The 22,776-nt window shown below is 46.1% G+C and overlaps 2 protein-coding genes across 2 annotated transcripts in view; both read right to left on the bottom strand.

Moving 5' to 3' along the window:
- CCDC6 (coiled-coil domain containing 6) overlaps positions 1-2,354 on the bottom strand; it is a 47,275-nt gene extending 44,921 nt beyond the window's left edge. Inside the window, exon 1 of the mRNA XM_062496197.1 lies at positions 2,049-2,354. Within this exon, the coding sequence (XP_062352181.1) occupies positions 2,049-2,354 (306 nt within the window). The remainder of the gene's footprint in view (positions 1-2,048) is intronic.
- Positions 2,355-14,611: 12,257 nt separating this feature from the next.
- ANK3 (ankyrin 3) overlaps positions 14,612-22,776 on the bottom strand; it is a 138,206-nt gene continuing 130,041 nt past the window's right edge. Inside the window, exons 48-50 of the mRNA XM_062496908.1 lie at positions 16,647-16,730; positions 16,466-16,525; positions 14,612-14,680 (exon numbers count right to left, since the gene is read on the bottom strand). Coding sequence (XP_062352892.1) covers positions 14,612-14,680; positions 16,466-16,525; positions 16,647-16,730 — 213 coding nt within the window. The remainder of the gene's footprint in view (positions 14,681-16,465; positions 16,526-16,646; positions 16,731-22,776) is intronic.

The raw sequence follows: 22,776 nt of genomic DNA, 5'->3' as shown, positions 1-22,776 counted from the left end.
CAAAGCTGATTCGTGTCATTACAATGCCCACAACAGGAAAGATACACAGCGCCCATCCGTCAGCACAGCAACACTGTGAGGAGCTGGAGCTTGTGGGTAGAGGAGCAAATTCACAAAGGTTTAGAATCACAGTGGAGACAATCAGAAAATTTTCTATCCCTATGACTTTAACATGTAAATGACACATATTTCAACATTCCAATAAAGTTCATCTCCAGTCACCGGCATACTAGAGACACACGACAAAGTATTCAGACTGCAAAAGTGTTTACATTATGGACTGTGTAAACCACAGCACAAGATCTCAGTGGCCTGAAAAAGTTATGCTTTGCATTCATTATTTTGCCGCTTGCTGAATTAGAAGTGGTTTACTCAGTTGTGCACAGTTTAGCATACCAAAGCCACAGCATCAGCTAAAGATGTCGGTTTTCCAGACAGCCTACAGGTTGCTATTAAACTCTAACATCTCTCCTCTCTTCATCCAAAATGTCAAAACCAGACAGAGCTACAAATTTAAGGAAAATACCTCCTTTTTATAAATTAATACCTGATGAAAATGTAAGATGATCAGTCCCTAAAGACAGTGCCCGAACTTTAATGCACACAAGCATTTTTCCCAAGTTACTGACAAACAATACACCTACCAGAGGGTTCAGAAAGATGCTGTGTCTTCCTAACAGGCAGAGAGAAAATGTCTGACTGACAAGGCGCCTTAGCCCCTTTCAACATTAGAAGGCACTCTACCGCTAATTAAGGCACATTCTCTTCTCGTAAAGTATTAACAAAGCACACATTTCCCCGACTAGCACTATATTTGTCATCCTTGAATAAATTACTTCTGTATTGTATTTCATGCTCTCTTCCGGCCCACATCCTGCTAGACACTGAATGCTTACTACTAGGAGCAGATGAGAGGTATGTCTAGGCAAGCTCCATTTCTTGGCGAGATGTATTGACAATGGAAAAGCTCAGTATCAATAAAACAGACATTACGCTCATAGTGAAGTATCCCCTGTGAAAAATCAGATGAGATGAGACTACACACAGGCAGGTGGGATTGTTCTCTCCTAAAACGTCTCCACCTGCACAGGCAAGGATGTTCGGAACAGTATGAGAGCCACCTTTAACCGGTCTTTAGCAAGTTCCCTACTCTGCAGGAAGGCCATGACCATTACAACGCCTAAACAATCCCTTTAGCCACTGAATTAGCAGAAATCCCTCGAATTCAAAGTCCTAGCTCCCAAGCTCATAGAGAAGAACAGAACAATATTTCCATGCTATTTTGACATGCACTTTACTGAGAATTCCTGCCTAAGAGCATCACATGAAATGGTGTTAAACTCCAAATTATCCTCACAGTGCGCATAAACCAGGAGCTGAGCTCTTGCCGGGACAGAGTGCTGCTCTAGTCGCATTACTCCTAAGAGTCTTATTTAAATGAGTTTTCAAATAACTTGAAATACCACATCTAACAAAACATTACAAACAAATCAGACACTTCCTCATGACCAAGAGGCTATTCCTGCATCTCGCCCCTTCCGCACAGTGGCTGAAGCGGTGACGGCTGAAGGGATAATCCGTAATCTCCGCAGATTACCTAAACTCCAAGGAAATCTCTACTTTGATAAACTTCAGGGGAACACAGAGCATCGTCCTTCCCCCGCCCGGCCCCTCCCCGAGCCGCCGCCGCTCGGACACCGGGCAGGGCGGGCCGGCGGGGCCGCCTCCCCGCAGGGAGCCCGGCTGCCACGCGGGTCCGGGCGGGGGAACCGCCTCGGCTCCTCGCCGGTTCCGCTGCCGGTGCCCTCCCGGTGCCGGAGGGGGCGCGAAGGGCGCGGGGTGACCCCACCTGTGCGTAGCCCCCGCACCCCAGGCCGGGCCGCGGTGACAGCAGGGCCCGCCCGAGGTGCCGCGTACCGGCGAGCCGGGAGGGCGGCGGGGAGGCCGCGGCCGGGGCCGGGGCAGGGCCCGCCCTGCGCGGACACCCCGCGGCGGGGACACCCCCGCTCCCCGCCCGCCGGGCCCGGCGCGGCGCCGCCCGCACTCACGATGGTGACGCTGGCCTTGCGCAGGTCGCGGTTCTCCTCCTGCAGCGCCTTGCACTTGAGCTTGTAGGTCTCCAGCTCGATCTTCAGCACCTTGTTCTCCTGCTGCAGCGAGGCCAGGCGGTTCGTCAGCTCCTCCAGCCGGAACGGCGAGATCACGATCCCGCCCGCCTTGCCTCCCCCCGAGGAGCTGCCGCCCGCCGCGCCGCAGCCGGGCCCCGCGCCCGGGCCGCCCCCCGACAGCGGCCCCGCGGTGCCGCCGCTGCCGCCGCCGCCGTCGGTGTCGCTCTCGCTGGCGCTGTCCGCCATCGCCCCGCGCGCGCCGCCGCCGCCGCCGCCCGAGCAGGGGGCGGCGCCCGCCGCGCGCCGGCGCCGAGACGGGCCTGCGCTCGCCTACAGCGCCGCCTGGCGGCCCGCGCCGGCACCGCGCCAGCCGGAACCGGGATGTGCCGGGGGCTGGGATCCGGGACAAACCGGGACCGGGATGTGCCCTGAGAGGGGATCCGGGACACACCGGAACCGGGACCGGGATGTGCCCTGAGAGGGGATCCGGGACACACCGGGACCGGGATGTGCCCTGAGAGGGGATCCGGGACACACCGGGACCGGGATGTGCCCTGAGAGGGGATCCGGGACACACCGGGACCGGGACCGGGATGTGCCCTGAGAGGGGATCCGGGACAAACCGGGACCGGGATGTGCCCTGAGAGGGGATCCGGGACACACAGAACCCGGGACCGAGGGATATGCCCGGGGGCCTCCCTATACACTGAATCCTGGAGCCCGGACGTGCCCGGGGGGATCTGTTACGCACCGGGACACCTGCGGGAAGCAGCCCGTTTGCGGGGCTCCTCTCACTGTATCCCAAATCCCGTGCGGGGAAGCCCTGGGCTCTCCCGACGGCGCCTCGGGGGAGCCCAGGGGATGGCTACACACGTCCCAAACTGCCCCAAACCTTGTTTTGTTTAAGAATTGTTGTACTAAAACGGCGTTGGGGTGCCCACAGCGCTGTACCCCCAGCCCAGGCCCCTTCCCCGGCGCAGCCTGCAGCCCCTCGCGGCTGGACACCACAAGCAGAAGCAGCAGGGACCCCCACGGGCCGAGGCCTCGGGGAACGGGGAGGTGCCAGCCCTGTTCTCCCCGCAGCACACAGACCAACCTGAGCGCTGATTCAGCCCTCCGTACATCAGCAAAACTGCTTTGGATTAAGATATACGGACACTCATCTCTCGTTACTGATAATGTATTTCCTGGTTAGTAGGTGCATTAGTTTCTTTCCTTCTTGTTTTGTTTTTGGTTTTTTGCTATTTCTTTGCAGAGCTATAGCAGAGAATATGTGCCGTGCATTCTAAGGCAAAACATAGTCTGTATTGCTCCTGGATAAATTAGTCACCAAGACTGTGTAATTGGTTTCTCCATTATTTATGAAGGGGTCTTTTAACAACAGTAATTATTCCATTAGTGGCAAGTAAAGATTTCATTATTTCTAACTGCACTACCTTTTTGTTCCATGCCATAGTAAATTTCAAATTTTACTCCTTTTAATGGCTATAATATAGGAAGGAATTCCATCTCTATAAAGTAATTATTCTTTTCGCCTGCCTGGGAATAGAAGTGCAGGTCGTTTTATTTTTGGTCTCTTAATCACATGAAAAGCAGTAAAGTTCTGAGCTTTGGGAACTGTTTCCTCTGATCTCTGTCCATGTGTCTGTCCCTGGCATGTGACACTGCCCCAAACATGGCTCAGAATGGAGGGAGGGGCAAGTGGGAGTCCCCATCCAGCACCAGCAGAGACCCACAGCTCTTTCTCAACCCCATCAGGAGGCATCAATTCGGGGCTTTTCAGGCTAGAAAATGTCCTGCATCCCCTACCCAGCCCTGTGGAAACTGAGGCACACTCCTGCATCCCATTACCTCCATGCTGATCCTGGTGATGACATTAAAATGTAATAAAGCCACCAAGCAACCCTCAGCATCACCCTGGCAGCTGCTGGATTTCCCATCTCTGGGCTTAGTTAGGATGGGTTTTCTCCCAAAACTTAAGAGCATTGTCCTCAAGCGATACTGCCATAGTATCAAGAGTACTCAAGAGTACTGCCATAGATGCAAAGAGCAGTTGACAATGTCCATGAGACCTTCTCAGCGCTCTCCTAAAATGCCCCTGTGTCTGCAGGGGCAGACAAGCCTGACCATCTGGGGTGGCTGCCAGCTCCTCTATCCGGCAGCTGTGCCCAGGCTGAGCCTTTCTGCCAGCATGGGTGGAATAAAAGCCTTCAAGGATTAAAATAGTATTCAAAAAATAGTGAGCACTGTTTTGGACAGGTAGTTGCGTTTCACCAGAATTGCTTTCAAATAGGTCTGCTGGTATTTGGGTAGCTGGTTGGACACCACTGGGTCATGCACAGCACAGGTGAAAGGTGGAAAGCCAGTTTGTCTCCATGCACAGGCACATGTGCTCCTCAAATCAAACTAATTTCTAAACTGGCATTAAGGTTTATACCTTAATGTTCTTTCTCCATCTGTCTGCCCAGCTTTGATCAGTCAGTTATCTCCAGTGCTTTCAGCAAGACTGCTCACATTTGAGTGTCTTGCTGAATCGAGGCCTGAATATTTTGAAAGCCTGAATCAGCAAAACACACATCTGCTCCAGCCTAATCTTACCCAGCAAGAGCCACGGCGTGCTTAACCTTAAGCCACTCTTCAGGCCTATCAATGTTAATCTTAAGTGCTTTGCTGATTTGGAGCACTATAATTTTCCAGAGGACATGTCCTCTGCTCATTCAGATGCCAAAATTAGCCTGAAATCAGGGAGGTGCAGGCAACATCCTCAACCCAGCAACTGGGCAGGATTGGCTCAACCAGGGGCTGCCTCCCTGGGATGACACCAGGCAGCTGCTGGTGCTGCCTTCAGCAGAGCATTCCTAGAGTGGTGCAGACAGCAGCTACAGAGATGAGGGATCTTGATGCAAGAGGGGAGTTTTCCCCCAGCCACTTTACTGTCCCTCTCTGCTGGGCTGGCACCAGAGGTCTCACTCCCAGCCAGCACGCCGACTTTTGTAACAGTGAATTATAACTTGGCACTTCTCTAGCTCTCTCTAGTTCAAAGCCATGCTGAAACATTATCTAATTAATTCACACAATAGCCCTGGAAGGCAAGAAAGAGAAGTAGGAAGCTGAGTTACTTGCCCAATAACAAGCACTGAGTCAGTGGAGGAGTGGGAGGAAAACTCAAGGGCCCTGGATGTTTAGTTCTGAGCTGGCATACTTCTTGTTGCAGCAGCATTCCAGTCATTTAAAAAATAGCACCTGTGTATTTAGTTACAATTACAGCCAACTACCCCTAATTAATAGATTAAACAGGGATAGAAAATGTTATCCTAATTAGGACCCCCAAAAATTTAAAAATTGCATGCTTTTCATATCTGTAGGATGTCAACCAAACACATTGAAAAGTATAAATATGTGGTATAAGGGAAATTAGCAAAACCCCCTTTTGAAGACATGTTCAGCAGAGGGGCTGCTCAGGTGCCACTGGTCCTGGTCCCCACTTCAGGCAGCGAGGGGCTAGGCATCACAGGAAAAGCCACCAGAAGCAGCCTGCCACCACCACAGCACCTGCAGGACGAGGTCCCCACCTTCCTTGCCTCAGTATCTTTTTATTGCATAAAAAATAAATGCAGAACTGTAAGGGGGAAAGGAGGAAAGTATTTGTTGAACTAAATAATACGAAAATGTCACCAACAGCCTTATGGTAGGAGAGCAGACCAATCTAGAAGAAATAATAAAACAGGGATTTATTCACAGAAACTATCATTACAGGAGGTAATGGGCAATTAGAAACAGTGTTCCATAAACTCACATTAGCAGTAGAAATATTGTATAAAATACATTTCTAGGTGTGAGAGGATAGAGGGGGTATGTTCAGAGATTTAATGTAATCCTTAATATAATTCCAGAGGTCCATCAATCAGCTGGAAGACCAAGTATACAATTTCATTAAAATATTCAGTAGTTATAGACTGAAGAGGAAAAGACCAACTAAAGCTAATTAAGGAAAAAGAAAGTCTGCATAGTACTCAGAGTACCTGACTGAAATGGGGGGGTGGGGGGGTGGGAAGAGGGAATGGAAAGACAAAGTTGCAGGAAAATGCAATTAATGAAAACTACTGCTAGGAAAATAAAGTGTAGCAGCATTAAAAAGACTGTGCCCTGTACAAAAGGGAATATTAAAAGGGGAAAATGGAATGCATATGTGGAGAGGTTGTAAAAGGGGAGACAGCTTGGTTTGAAAAATATTTGTATGAGCAGAAGAAACCCAAATTGCTACTGCTGTGGATTAAGGCATTTATTAATGCACAGTAAAACATGTTTTCTGACAAGCAATTCAGATGAAAATAATGTCATGCTGCTTTGCTTTTCGGACCAGCAATTATTTAATCAGAAAGCTGTATTAGGAAAGCAGTCTCTTAATAGGATAGAGTATCTGACTATGAAAATGTGCTGTGTAGTAGCCAACCAGCACCTAATGCATCTTCAGCTCTGGGGGTTTGCCTGTGTATCCCTGTTCTCCCCAGGGAATTTTTTTTCAGAGTTCATTCCAGGTTGGTTCTTTTGGTCTGGCCATATCATAATGATATCCAGCCCCTGGAAGCCTTCCAGCTAAGTTGGTGAACAGGGGATTGCTGTACTTTGCTGTTTTATAGCCCAAATAGCTCTCAATAATTGAGCATTAGTATGATGAGAAAAATACCAACAGAACTTTTATGGTAAATCTTCAACATCCTCCATGACTTAGGGTCAAATAAATAAAGACATGCACAATTTTCATGCTGTTTTTAGCATCAGCAGTTATGAAAAATGTGGCATGTACGTAGATTTTCCTTGAGCAGCTCATTTTTCTGTCCTTCACAAACCTTTTCCTCTCTCAGGAATGGACTACTTTTTACATCAAGCATTTTGAAGGAGTCTAAAGGGTCCACATTTCCATCAGAAAACTGCTGTACTTTCAACCAAGCAAGAATATTTTCTAGTGCACTATGACAGCATGTTTCCCCTCCCTTGCTCACTTGGGGGTTAGAGGCAAGCTGAGCCAGGAGCTCCTCCTCCAGCAGCAGTTTGGTAGGATCTACTCTGAAACCAGAGATCCTGTTTGCTCCCCCCTCCTCCTCCTGTCCCTTGGCAATTCCCAAACATGACCTCAAGGCCAAGGATGCAATGGATGGTCGACAGCGTTTTCATCTACCGTGCATGAGGCTAGAACAACAATGAAGCCCCTTGCCAGTACCCTGCCCAGCATCCTTGCCCAGCATCCCTGCGCCAGCCTCAGCCAGGCAAGTCCCAGTCCTCTGGATTGTATCCCCTCCCTAGAGAGAGGGCTGGCAGGGGCAGGAGGGCTGCCCCAAAGCCATCGTGCTGCCCCAAAGCCATCGTGCTGCCCCTGCAGAGCCCTCCAGCCATGCAGGGCTGGCACGGCTCCTCCAGGCCAAGCTGCTCGCACCGAGTTTGTACAGAAATTGGATAAAATTGCTGCTGATGGACTTCATGGAGTTTCATCAAATTTTATTGACTTGGTCCTGCTCAAAGAAGCCACAGTTATAAAGTCCTTCTCTAAGAGGGCATGGAGGCATTTTTGGGAGCATGTGTCTCACATTCCAGGCTGCAGTGGCCTCCCCGGTAGAGCACCTCAGGTTCCTGCCCACTGTGTGCTAGACAAAGGCCGTGTTAAACAGCCCCCAAGGAAATTAACATTAATTAACAGGATGCTGCAATCCTACAAGTGACCGCCTCTTATCCCACTAATGTCAGCTCCACACTATGGGAGCTCGTAGAATTTTTGACATTAGAATTATTATTGGCCACAAATAAAATGTTATTGATATTCTTTCAGAAATGGAAAAAATATGGTAGGACACTTTGCAGCATTATTAATTATTGCTAAATCAAAAATCAAAGGATGAAAATAATGATGCATTTAGCAATCAAGTTTATTTTAATAGATGCAATCAGAGTCCCATGATTTACAATTTTGACTCTAAAGGGAATATTCTCATGGAGGAAAACATAAAAAAACCCAGAAACAAAACAAAACAAAAATACCCCCAAAAACCCAAACCACATTTAGGCAGGCTCCTCACTCACTCCAGAGCTGTCTATGCTGCTTGCTAGTTCTGTCAAGATTTCTGTTTTCCTTCTCAAATGACCATTTACACTTCAACCTTGTTTTTCCCAAATATCCTGAGCTACTGCTGGAACCACTCAGTGCAAAACAAAACCAACACCCAGAAAACCCTGTTTGTGCAGAATTTAATACGAAATTTTAAACTCTGTGAATTTAGCTGGAGAGCTCCTGTTCTCTGTCGTCTCTTCGTATTTAAGGGGGAAGGCAAACTGTGGCACAGGTGCCTGTGCAGCAGCAGCAGCTGGGGACTGGGACCTGCCAGCGCTGGGGTTTGTCCTGCTGGGCACGTTCAGTGCTGGCCCAGCAGAGGTGTCTGCCGTGCCCACAGCCTGCTGGGGCAGCCCCACGCCAGGGCTGTGATGCAAGAGCACCCTCGGAGCCCCGAGCAGAGCCGGCAGCTACTCAGGTGTGCTGTCACAGTCCAGACCCTCTCCCCGAGCTCACAGCTGCCACAGAAATCCCCAGCAATGGCAGGAGGACTATGGAGACTCACCTACACACCTCTGTTTATCTGTCTACAGAAAAAGTGCTTCTGCCTGCCAGAGCTGCCATTCCGGATACAGTCACAGCCTTTTTTCCACACCAGCACCAGGCACTAAGCATGAATCAGGCAGAGGAACAGATGAGTCAAACAAGACGCTCGCTGCCTTTTGGCTGCTGGTAGAGATTGAAGCGAGGCTCTTCTACAGTACAGCTCCTGCCCTCATGCTGGTTGTCACCACAGCCTCTACTTCCAACTGTACAGTCATGATATTATATATATACATCTCACAGCATTTACTGAAAACACTCTTTCTCATTCAGCTGGATACTCAAGGGGAGGGAGGCACCTGGATGGGGAGATCTTCAAGATGATCACTGCTGTCGGACTGTGCACTGTAGTAACACACACTTGTTCTCCAGTGGTGTAAGTGGCATTTGTCCTCCAAACTTTGGCACAAGGACCTGAACCACCAGCATTGTGGTAACTAAGGATAGTCTGCAACACAGACTGGCTGCTCAAATGTTCATTTACTGTCACTGCTTCAAAAGCCAGTGGCCCTAATAACTCGGACACACTGACAAACCAACTTGTTACATTCTCCAAGTGCTGTTCATCACAGTCAGAAGAGTTTTGTTGACTGACCCCAGGTGAAGACCAGGTCCTGTGGGGAACACCAGATAACAACAAGCAGACTGAAGTGGATCTGTGGCAGAGGTGCTTCCTCAGGTGCCAAAGCTGGGGTGAAATACGTCATCTTCATGTTGCCTTAAAAGCCAGGTAAAACTGGTCCCTGAGTAATAAACTGTATTTACTGCACTTGAGCAGAAGCCTGCAGTTCAGAGCAGTGTGTGCACTGATGTTGTCTACGAACTTCTGTTTTGGCCACATTCTCTATACAGTACTCTATCACCCATAATATACAGGAAGTGCATGCAATACAGAGGGGATGCACATTTTAATGTCCTCATGGGCTGTGCGTCTGTTACTGATCTGACTGATACTGGCGAGAAAATTGCTTTTGGTAGTGCTTTTCCTGGTTCTTGACAGGGCAAAAGAATTTACAGGAGATCCAGAGCTCACATATGTTGGAGAAAGGGCTGCACATACCTGTTGCACAGGCCCTTTCCCCACATCTCCAGCCCAGGGAGTGGGTTTTCCTTGGCTTTGCTGGGCATGTGCTGCTGGCTGCTGTGTTTTCCTCCTGCTGCCCTGACCTGGGGAGAGCCTGCCAAGTGATGACCTGTCACACTGGGAAGATGAAAAGGTGGATCAGACAAAAGAAACAGAGAGGAAAAGCAGCTGAAAGCCAGGGGCAGATAACTGCTGGTGAAGCCTCATATCTTTAGGGTACAAGAACACTGCCAAATACACATGATCCAAGAGTTTTAACACAATTTATTTTATGCTTAAATAATCAACTAGATCATCCAGTGTTTGTTGTTTTCATACATATGTAATTAGAGCTATTATCAATGAATGCTGTTTCCATATGAGTATAATCAACAAATTAAAGTATTTCACCAAAAACCAAATAAAAATGCCCTTTAAAACACAGCAGCCTTAACAACCTAATATTACACTGCTAGGATGATTACAGATGATTGGCTTACTGAAAGATTCTACATCTTATAGCCAGTACACAATACAGTAATAATTTTACAGCGTGCTGCCAGTCTATTAGCTAATAATTTCTCTTCAGTTCATTTAAAAATATCCCAAACTTGTGCTCCTTAGAGCACCAACCCACTTCTAAAGCTGCAAGCATTACCCCCATTATAAAGCAAGAACAGATAGCACCCCCCTCCCCATAATGCAACTATTGTATATGTTATGGGTCTTAGGTAATTTCATTGAAAAATTGGCAACAGCAACAAATATTAGATGAAGGGCTTTGTGTTTACAGATAAAATCTTATTTTTCATGTTGCGGTATAGTGTCTGCAAAACTGGAAAAGATTTAATCAAAATAAGGTGAAACACATGCATCAAAATATTAGTACTCTGAAGAAAAATTTTCACAGAACTACAGAATTCCTCATTTTGGGAATCATTTAAATTTGCAGCAGATTTTAAAGATTTTTTTAAAATCAAGCTAGCGATTTTGCATATACAAACATTATAATTGCTAATATACAAGAATCTGTGAAGATACACCCAGAATATCCCTGTAGGTGCAGCCATTTGAGACACCTAGCCTGTTCAATGCATTTGCAATATTCTGTTTGTGATTGAAAAGGCAGTGCCTTATCAACATTTATTCTATTTTGTTAGAATTTATACAGTGTTATTTATTTACAGCAAAACTATTGATGTTTAAAAAAGAAACAAATAGTGTTTTATACCCTGACAGTTTGGGTCCAAGAAAAATAAGGCGAGCTGTTGTGGATTTTAGTATTTTTAGTGTCTTTCCATGGTTTAACCATTTTGTCTTGCACATCCTCTCTGGCCACAGGAATTTACTTCTTTTGAGATGACATCAAACTGCTTGAGAGAAGCTGTTAACAGCATGGCATCTTGTATATACACTGCATTGGTAACTGTGCACCTTCCAATCCTGTGAATGAACGTGAATTTCCATGCTCTGTAAACTGGCTTATGCTAAATTAATTTTTTTGTTCGGGATTTTTTTGTTCGTTTTTTCTTTTTGCATAAAAACCATGCGGTTAATGTGGGGAAGCAGCAAACACACACACACTTTTATAGGTGGATGTTTAATTCCTGTTGATTTTTCTTCTGTGAGTGTCCCTCTAGAATAGTGGCAGTAAAAGCACACTGTGAAGAGAAAACAGAGAACAAATCATTTAAGAAACACCTTGTTATAACCAGTTTCATGCCTTTCCCTGACTAAACAGAAATGTAACTGGAACAATGGAATTCTGCAATAGGCTAAATCAAACAGTTTCTAGGTAGGCAATGGCATTAGCTGGGCTCTAGCATGAGGAGAAAATGCAGCTGCAGATGTCCATACTGCGCAGAAACCGATTTACAAATATGTGTGCAGCACATTGTATTTCATCACCCTGGACATGGCACCAGCTCATCTGGTCCAAAGGAACAGGTTCCTTTGTTGTGGAAGGAACAGCAGCATCTCCAGATGGAAAGAGCTTCTGCTTCCACAGCATGTTTTTCTTCATTGTGCACAAGCATCCACACAGTAATGGAAAACCCGCTCTCCCTGCACATCCACCTCTGCCAGTTGCTCAGGAAACATGACTGGCAGAGCCAGGAATGCAGTGCCCAGCCTTTAGGAGGCTTAGTGAAGGACAAAAGCAAGGACAAGGAGCAGCACCATCCATCTCCCTCCGGCCTGGCTTGCATGAGTGGCACTGAGGAGAGACGGTTCAGCTCCTGCTCTCTCACCCCTCAAACCAGAGCCAAGCACATAAGCACAGCAAGTTTGTGACATCTGTTGTACAGCAGCAATGTCTTGCAGGAGAGAGGGCAGGAAGCAGAAATACAAACACACCAACGAGCAGGAGCTGGAAGCCCCACAGCTCTCCGGCACCTGGGCACTCGGGAGCGTGGCTGGCACGGCACCAGCAGGACTCAGGCTGGCACGGACATGCCTGTTTACTAATCAGGTCACAGGTCCACACGCATGCCCCAGGAGCGCTTGCAGTCTCCTTCTACGCTAAAGCAATCTGTCCTTGCCCACATCTACAGTTGTCATACATCTGTCCTGCTGCTCCCATTGCAGCAGTCACGCCAGCTCACACCGTGCTGTCCTGTGGAGCTGCACGCAAGAGCTCTTGGCTTCTCCTTTCAACCTGTGCTTCACAGTGGGCTTATCTGCAACGGTGACAGGGACATTTTCACAGCAAAACCTAATATTTTGTGCAAAACCTAGTTAATGTTGTGATTTTTTTTCAAACACTCCAAAGAAAAGAACCACCTCTGCCTGCCCAATAGGAATTTTTTTGTCTTTTGTGGTTACAAAACAAACAGTTTTTCTATAAAATCCCCTCCCTGTGCATATACGTCCACTTTTGCATCCAAATGAAATGTTTTTAATGGACTCTTGACCAGACTCACAATTATTTAGTGCACATTTAGTCATGCTTATCATATCAAAGTTTGGAGCAGAGAGATTCATCTTACAGGACAAAGCTCCCCCTGGAGCAAAGATTCATTATCTAAGGCAGACTCTCTGAGTTCCTTAGGGACTCTAGCATGGAAGGCTTGCCTACTGGAAATCACAGGAGAAATGCATCAGCAGTCATGGGAGCAAACCTGGTTGTGAGGAACTTAGACTGTCTTCCTGAAGGTCAGATTCTGTTTCATGTACTAAAAAAGGACAGCCTTATTTATGTAATTTTATTTTAAAATGGAATGCTCTTCCCTTATCCCCGTCGTCTTTTGCATCAAACTTCTTTAGCTGCATTGTTTACAGGGTTCAATGCCCCATCTTGCCTTCAGTGCCTGAATTTACACATTTCTGCTGCTTTGCCCCTGCAGATTGAAATTGGAACAGCACAGGACATAGCGTAGGACACAATTTCACACAAGCAGTGCAATCACTTCATCTTGCTTTACTCCCATATCCTTGAGCTCCATAAAGGGGAAAGCTGTGTCAAAAGAATCACCTCCCTTTTCCAAACAACAAATATTTTATGAGTATGTTGAGCACCAGGCCACGTGAAGCTGTATTATTCTATTAGCACATACAGGAGGACTCTCAGTAAAAGCAGGAATTCAGGTGAATTCAGTAGGTGCTTACCAGATGCTGAAATCACACCAGTCAAGCTCACAGAGCTTGCTGCTTGGGGCTTGATCCCATAAAGCCCTCAGCTAGATCCCACACACTGAGTGCTGTTTGTCTAAATGGCTCCACTCACATGCACAGAGCACCTGTGGGGCTAGGGAGTTGCAGGGGCCACCTTACGTTGCATCAGTTAGAAGGGACTGGAGACTCAAGAAAGGCTCTGCTTCTGTCTGTCCTTTTCCTCACTATTTGGTCTAACTGCAACGTCCTGTTTATTCTGTTCTTAAATCTTACAGTCAATTCTATACCATATACACAGAAAAAGGATAATACATAGTCTTGCACTTCATAAAGTAAAAGTATTCTCTTCCTCTTCCAATACTCTTCCTCTGTCCAATTCCTGGAAACAAACAAAGCTAAGAGAAGTTCTGAGCAGAAAAAAAGACATGTCCATGATAAATCTACACACTTGGAGCCATAACTGATGGTCCAGCATTAATAGACACAGTCAGTCTCCTCCCATATTTACAGGCACATCTCTGTATGACTATAGCTGTGTCAGTGAGACACAGCAGCCTCTGGCTTCAAGGTGCTCCATCACATCTTTACAGAGTCTCCTGCAAGGGTGTCTTAGTCTGTGCATTTGGGTTCAGCTTGGGAGCCCTTATACCATCAGCTTCTGGCTTGCTACAATCATTAAGGACTGCTGGATCAATAAAATTCACAAGAAATAGTTGGTAGGGATTATTTGTTGGCAAATATTGAGACACTTCACTTACAAGGACTTTGACTTCCATAACTGTCCTCAAATCACATGTCTGACAGTGGAAGAAGCATTTCACTCCTAGGTTTGTGTGCAGCTCCTTTACCATTATTTGTGTTTAAGCTTTCAGGGGTTCTGAAAACAGTTCTATGGATTAGAAACACCAGACACTGTAAAATTCCCAGAAATCCTGCACACGCCTGAGTACTGCTTTGCTTTATTCCCCAAGAAGCAAAGCTTAATTTCTATACATAAACACAAGGTCATTTTCTGCTTGCAAGATCAAGGGCCAGCAATCCAGGTCTGCAGCTGGAAAACAAAGTTAGAGTAGCAGAGGCAAGCCTTTGTGCAGCCCAGGTGCTGTTCCCCATGCTGGCAAAAGCCTTCAACAAGGGAAGAAAATTGATCACACTGACCGTTCAGTGGTCGGCTTTCAGCTTTCATGAGTAACTTTTCTTCTCCACATGTCTGACTTCTTTCTTTGTCTTAACCTTATAAGCTTCTCCCTGCTTCAAAGGAAAAGTATAAACATTAACACAGTCTGCAGAGAGCACTAGTAATTGTAAACCAGTTTCCAAAACAGGATACAGATTTTGCTGTAACAGGGTAAGTAAAAAGCAGTTAAATCACATTAACACTTAATTTCAAAGATACACACAATCTATTTATTCACTCTGCTGAGCTGCAAAAGCACAGGTCTGAAATATCATCTTCAAGTAGAAAACACAGCTCTACAGTTTCAGCCTGACCCCTGGGTTGGAGTGCCCAGCTGGCAGTCAGCCCTTGGCAGAGCCCCTGCTGCCAACTGCAGTGGAAGCCAGTGCCACTGACAGGGAAAAATTCCTTTTCCCAACTCTCTTCCTGGGTCAGCTGAATTGGTGGGCATTCCCAACAGCAGAGGCTGCGGCTGCTCTTACGATGTTTCACAACATCTGTGCTTTAAAGTGAGCATGTTAGTAATGGAATAAAGGGAAAAGGAAGAAAGCCAGCAAAAAACCACCACTGAAGCAGCACAGAAGTAAAACCAATGACAGTGGCAAGCAGTGCAGGTTTCAGTGTCTTTAAAATATCATACCCCAAAATAAAGTTTGTCTTTGCTCATTTAAAGTAACTCAATAATCATCTAAAAATAAATTCTCCAGTAATCACAAGCCTCACTCACATCAGAGAAAGGCATCTCTTTATGTGTGGCTATGGGCAGAATTTACGCCTCAGGTGATCTGCATTGATGTATTTGTAACTATTTGTAGTTTTCAACTAATCTAATCTGGTGCAGGAAATCGAAAATGTTTACCCCTTGCTGGGCAGATTTTTTTTCTTCATAAACAGCTAGGAAAGAGGGAATGGAATTAAGTTTGTTTCCATTCTCTTCTGTGACTTATGTGTCCCCAGCTTTTTTTTTTTTGCCCCAGAAAATAGAGGGTATTTGTTAGCTTCCCTTCTGAATCTGTTTTCACTCAGACAAGAATTTAATTAGTCCCAAAGACAGTTTTACTCAAGCAGAGACATCTGAGGGCCATGTGCTGGGGAAGTAGGCATGAGCTCCTCTGAAGCCATTTGTTTCCAGAGGCAGTGCCCATTCCTCCAAGGCCTCCTTGGGACAGATGATAGCTGAGGCACAGCTTGCCCATTCCTGCCCCATCACTGAAGCCCTTTCTAAGAGGTGCTGGGGTGTGCTGGCACACAATAGTCCTACTCTTCCCACTGTCAGGGTGATAAAGCTGGCCACAGTCCAGGCCTGCAGAAGGCTTCCATTTTTTGATCACAAGGGACAAAATCCTGTCTTGGTGCCTGCTTGTAAAGGGTACCATTGCTTGGGTATGTTCCTGTTGACCTGAATCCTGCAAACCCTCAGTCACCAGCACCAGGGGTATCACACCAAGGTGAGTGAGAGGCTGCTGGGATCAAACTGCGGCTCATTCCCTTGGTCTGGTGGCAAGGCCACACAACCCACCTACAGCTGTAAGACACAGATTCTGCAAGAGCTTAACCAAACACACAGACACGGCTCAACTTGATGGCACAAACCAGGCCCCAAACCCATGGCTTAGACCTGCTGCCCGTTTTATGGAAACAGACCTTGATGCCCTGTGCCGACAGAATTCGGCTGGGCCCCCTTGATGCCACCCCTGCCCCATGATCCCAATGCACAACTTGCCAGTAACTGCAAGCACTGCACTTTTTGCCAAGGCTTCTTGTTAAATGCAAACCTCCAGCCCTTTAGCAGCACTTTCTAGCAGTCAACACAACCCTCTGCTCCTACTGTTATTTCCTTGTAGTCCCCGTTGCATTACCATTTCACCAACTTTCCTCTCATGGGGGATAACAACACGTCTTACTACCTTCCGGGTGATCTGTGGGAAGCAATACATGAAAAGTATCGATTTTTTTTCCCTAGATTCTAAAGGGAGAAAGTATGTTAAAAGAAGTTACTTGAATGTAAAGACTCAGAGCAGTGATGTAATTCATGATTACTTTTCTTGTGATGACGTTGCCTTCTTCGTCGGTAAACTGTTCCTCTGTTACAGATTCACCAGGAATGTTTTTTGCTTCCTCACCCTAAAGAATGTGTTATAAGATTAGCAATAGAGCCTATATTTTGTCAAACCCACACATATTTCCACACCAATCCAAGCAACAAGCACATGCTAGCTTCAATTTTATGTAACAGTTTGCTTTATGTCACATTAACTGTATGAAAGCCTCATTCCTTTAACAATGCTGATACGTATGCATTTATTCTACAAAACATTTCTTTAAGCCTGTAGGGAGCTTCTAGCACACTGCTCTTATTAACTAATGCATATCAGGAAGCTCTCCGAGCAACAAAATCGAGTGGTCAGTCTGAGTCCTATGAGACATCCCTTAGCTTTTCACAGCTTCTCAGTGCCTGGCACATGCAGAAACATGGTCTAACATGGGGAAAATTTTAGACCTAAAAAGACAGCTCTGCCTTAAACACAAGGCCTTAAACACAAATGCAGAAGACAGACAGGACTTCTCAGCACTTGCAAAATGAAGGACGTTATCTAACGTGACACTTTGCCCAGCACGGTGCCACCATGCTGAGCAGCCTTGGCAGCCCAGTCCATGACTTACTGAGATCAGCAGTACTCCAGCCATCACTTCTTGTCATACCAGCAATTTATAGGACCAGTGTAAATAAATGTAAAAGCAGTTTCCTAGCTGCTATGCCAGTGACTCAATTCCACTTAAAGGAATTATTGCTCAAATCATAAATAAATGACATTACTTTAGAGTCTGAGCTAGCTGGTAGTCATGAGCACATGTTCCAAAAGAACTTTACCTCACAAAATCATATTTCCAAACCTGGGTGCTGAAGCAAGCACTGCTTTTGATGCTTCAAAAATATCTTTCATATATGTAAGACAAATATAATGATAATGTAGCTGGCCTACATATAAAAAATTTCCACTTGTAAATGGATAACCCAAACAAACAAAAAAATCCTTAAAATTTTTCTTCTCCCCCCACCCTCAACCCATTATGGAAAAATTACAACTAGAGGGAGGAAGCTGAAAGAAAACACTGTGTAAAATATATTATAACCATATTAACCACAAAATAATATTTGAAAGGAGACTATTACAGCTTTTGTAATGCTTCGATGTACTGAACAGCACAGGGGAAATACAGTTTCTGTATACTGCGCTCTATATGATACATAATTGTCTACATAAGCTCCTGGCGCTCCTTTATAATAAACAAACATAGTGATGCCCTGTGCATTTTTTAAGAACTGTTTCCCCTACTAATGCAGCTTTTTCAAGATGTACATTGTAACACTGGGATTGCACGCTACATCTAAGCTCTTAGCAAAACAAACCTTTCCTTTTGTTTACAAGCCATTTGAGGCCTTTTCTAGCCAAGGTTTTCCATTTTCCTCACCTGGGGAGAATGGCAGCAGGCAGAGCCAGGGCGGAGTACTGCAGAGCAGAGGCCCTGGTTGTGTTTGCCATTCTTCACAAGTAAAGAATTTCTGCTGGTTTCTCACTGAAAGCTGTACTGAGGTCACCCCTTGATAATGGTACGGAACCATTTCAGTGGAACCCTTCCAGACATTTTACACCTTTTTTCCCCAGGCTCTCACAGACTGTTAGCAAACTGTACAACTTGCTGAACTTTGTTGTTTGAGGAAGCATTGCCAAGAGAAGGACGAGTTCCACAGCCAGGTGGATTCCATTGCACGGGGACATAAGAATGAGGTCCTGTGCCTGAGACACACCCAGCTGAGGCGCCCAGGCCAGGGAACATGGGCGTCCCTACAAAAGCACAGCAGAACAAACAGCTACTGAAGCCTTCATATGGAGCCTGAAAAGGTCATTCCCCAGAAGGAGAAATGACACAGCTGCCTAAGCAGCGCACCAGGCTCTGTGCAGGAGGAGGGAAACGCGAGGTCGGTCCCTGCGGCGAGCGCGGCCCCGGCGGCAGCCGGTGCTTCCTTTCTCAGGAGAGGCAGCAGAAATGAGAAAGGGACGGGACTGCTGTGGGGCAGGGAGCAGTGACTGTGTAAAGGGTTTGGGAACTGAAACCTGTGCGGTTTCCTACTCACAGAGAGATGGGAGGGGGAAAGACTGACTCTAGAGACTTCACACTTTAATCAGACACAGAGCAGATGGGGAACTAACTGCACAGTTTCTTTCCTGGCCTTCCATGTGTGGGTTCAGAGACTCCTCAGTGGGCTCCACACGGTACCGCAAGGAGCAGTACGGAACCCTGGCACAGAGGTATGGAAAGGTTCCCTCTCATGAGTAAGATCTCCAAAGCCACTACAATAAAATCCATGAAAACCATAAATAAAACAACATAGCCAGCAGCAAGGTTACCAGACTTCTTGGCACACCAACACCACCTATATGTACTGGTTCTTTGACTCCTTACTGTAGCTATGAGCAAGGTTATCCCTTAAAAAACAACCTAGTGAGAATTACTGTGTTCAGCTTCAAATGAAATGAAAAGTGTACTCCTGCACTGAAGGATGTCTCCTGAAAGAAAATGCAGTTTTAAAGGTGTGGTGAATCTTGGGTTTTAATTAGCTACATGCTCCTTTAAGCACAATTTAAGGATAAATGCTGTAAATACTCAGCAGTCGGTGCGCATGAAATCCAGCTTTCACAATTCTCTAGCTGGTGGGTAGTTAAACAAATTGCAGGAGGGATCACAACTGGCAGGAGGTAGATCTGATTTACTGACTTTTCTAATCCTACGCAGTTATAAAGATGGATGTTTGCTAGGAAAAAAAAAAATCCTACTCACTGGCAGTTTTAGTTGTAAGAGCTCAAACCAGCATTGGGTTAGAATGGCACATTAGATGACCTTGTCTACAAAAGCTGTTTTTAAACACAAAGCTGGTGCATCTGCATCACAGCTAAAGAATAAAATTCTTTCCACTGCATCATACTTATGTGGGCTTCATTTTACCCTTGACCAATCCAAATCATGGTCCAAAAGCTTTAGAAAGGCAGGGAAAAACTTAATACCATGATTACTGGAAGCCCAGTTATATCCCTGGGACTAAAGCATACAAAGGCTGCAGTCTGCAAGCCTCAGCCCCAGAACATGCCAGGAAGCTTTGCAAAGCAAAGTGCTTTAATGTTACCCTGCTCACTGGAGTGTAGTCCTGCCAAAACCAGCTGGTATCCTCTCTCTGTTGCTCTCCAGAGCAGGAGAAGCAAAGAGCAGTTTCCTCAAAGTCTTCTGCTAGCTCCACTGATTTTCTTAACAGTTATTTGCAGATTATGGGTGTTCCTAGAGACCTTCAGATAAATGACTTATACAGTCAGTGCTTCAGTGTTGTGCCAAAGTTCACTGTAGATTTGTCACAGCTCTGGTTTTCTTTCATGTTTTGTTACTAGAGGGATAATAGTCCCTTTTATTCCTCCCATACATCTAGTGTTGTTGTAACAGTGGAGAAAAAAGGTGCAGCTGGATCCATCTTACCCACATGGTTAAAAAGGAATTTAAAAGCAGGCGGGAAATAAGCAAGATGGAAGGATGATAAATATTTAATTTTGCCAAAGACCAGAGGCAATGCCACAACGGGAACAGGTGCTGCACAGTGCTCAGACCTCTTCCCTCAGTGACCTAAGCCAGCATCAGGACATAATCCCTTCAGTCTCGACATCGCATTCTTGTAATGCACGAACAGCAGCTGTGCCTCAGTCTCCTTGGGGTCTTGAGCCTCTGTGGCAGTGGCAGGAGAAACAAACATCTTTCATTAAGGACATTTTCATTAGTGAGTTCTGCCGAGTCAGGGAGACCTTGTTAATCAGATGCCACAACTCTCTGCCTGTACCCATGCTGAGTCTGTTGTTGCTTGTTCGCAGATGTATTGCTAAAGCCACAGGAGGGGGAGAAAAATCCCAACAAAACAACAGGCATGACAGGGAGACCTGAAAGCAAATGGTGCTGCCAATGGGACAGAGTAGAGTCCAGTACTGGGAGCTGGGGCATAGGTCTGGTGCATGTGGCATGGAGGAGAAGGTGAAGAACACACCTCAGAACAGCACTTGTGGTCTGGGTTTGACTTACCCTGTGTTATCTATGAGGCTGGCAGCTCCAGCTCTCATGGGGCAGGACAGGGAGAGGGCACTTACCTGCAGTTCTCCCAGCCAGTCAGAGACTGCAGTGGAGACGCTGTGCCCAGCTGAATACACAAAAGGAAATGCTTACCATTTTCCTCACACAGAGCACAGGCACTTAATTCTTATCACCTACAGGATGGCCGCATTTCATTTTCCATAAATAAGCTTCCCCTGAATGGCAAGACCATGGAAGCTGCTGGCTCTGGCTTTGAATAACTGCTGTTCAGGCCACTTCTGTGCAGGCTGAACCAAACCCTCCACAACCAGTAATGGGGCATTTCACGGGCAAAATGTGTGGAAAGGGACAAATCTTCAATAAAAAACTGCCAAGAAAAAGCAAAAGTACAAGATACTAATTTACATCAGATTTGAATAACCACTGCTTAGAAAAATATTTTCTTTTCCATTACATTCTACCACAAACCTTTTGGCAAGAATCTTACTAAAACAGATTTAGCTAAAAATTTGTATCCCTGAAAGGTTTAACAACCTCTGAACAAGCATGAAAAATTGGACACTGATTCCTCTCATGGCTGAATAACAGGAGCTTTGGATCAGGCTTTGAATGTCCACATTGTGGCAAGCACTCTTATTTTCCCCTGGTGTGCTAATTGCTCACATTCCTGCACTACCATAAACCCATTTCTTTTGCAGTGCCCCATCCCATCAATCCACCATAAGAACACAAGAGGAGAAAGGAAGAAAAACAAAAACATCTGTACTACCTTGAGGTTAGAATATGATCCTATTACATGTGGAAATGGGCATCAGTCCTTGCTTGTCTGGTTTTATGGGCTCAGCCTTCTGAAGTGCAAACTCCCATGGGAATGTGCTCTGGAGTACTGAGCACTTGACAGGACTCAGCTCTTGGACTGCTGGGAAAATACCTCCGTGGGAGGGAAAAGTCTTTCCCCATATTTGGGCCAGGACAGAGAACTAAGGTAGTGTTAAACAAAAGTAATAGTGTTAGCAATACTGCAGAATGGCACAGAAAGGAAAAACAAGTTGGGAAAGAAGAGCAAAGGTAATGAAGCAATTCAGCCCTGACTGTACCTGTGGAGGAACTTGGCAAAGCCTTCTTTCCACAGGACTCAATTTATCCTCAAGGTTTTGGTGCCAGCAAACCATATGCCTGCAGGCTGAGTACCTCTGTTGCTTTAAATGCAGCATGCAGGCAGTAATGGATACTATGAAGAGCAATCGATATTAGGAAATAATTCTCTCCTGTGAGGATGGTGAGAGACTGCCATAGGTTGCCCAGAGAAGTTGTGGATGACCCATTCACAGAATGTTCAAGGCCAGGCTGGATGGGGCTCTGAGCATCCTGGTCTACTGATAGGTGTCCCTGCCCATGGCAAAGGTTAGGATTGGACAATTTTAACGTCCCTTCCAACCCAAGCCATTCTATGAACCTATTAATAAAGGCTACGGTAAAACAACAGAGCTCCCACATGCAGTTCTGCTCAGTGGAGGCTCCAAGCACACCCTCATTCCCTCCCCACTGCTGCTGGAACTAGGCTGGCTGTGGGGTCAGGCACAGCACCCACTTTTCCAGGCACTGAGGCACTGGCAGGTGAGAACCTGTGGCTCCCAGCCAGTGCCTGTGGTCCTGCAGCAGCAATGTGAGTTATTTTCCCTCCATAGGCTGTAGCATTCCTCCAGGCCTCTGAGCACTACATCCTGAGACCTCTTCCCTGATCGAAGAGCTGTACCTCAGCTTGTGCATGCTCTCACCGTGATTTCAGTTCACCCAAAGTGAACCTCTGCTCTTGGGAACGTGTACAAAAAAGTCCAGGTCCCTACTAAAGTTGAATCTTGATTTTTCCATTTCATACCACCATTTCATGAACTTCACGTGATCAAAATGGTTTTGCTTCCACTATCAAATTCTTTCTCTAAAAGGCCTGATGATTGCTGCTCTCCAACTTTCTCTTGTTCTCTTTTGAGCTTAAGATGCAGAGTGGGAGATAAAAAAAGAAGCTATAAGTGATCAGAAAATA

This window comes from Cinclus cinclus, chromosome 7 (assembly GCF_963662255.1).
Source record: "Cinclus cinclus chromosome 7, bCinCin1.1, whole genome shotgun sequence".
Classification (NCBI taxonomy): domain Eukaryota; kingdom Metazoa; phylum Chordata; class Aves; order Passeriformes; family Cinclidae; genus Cinclus; species Cinclus cinclus.
The sequence above is the reverse complement of the archived record's forward strand: the minus strand, read 5'-3'. Positions and strand labels throughout refer to the sequence as shown.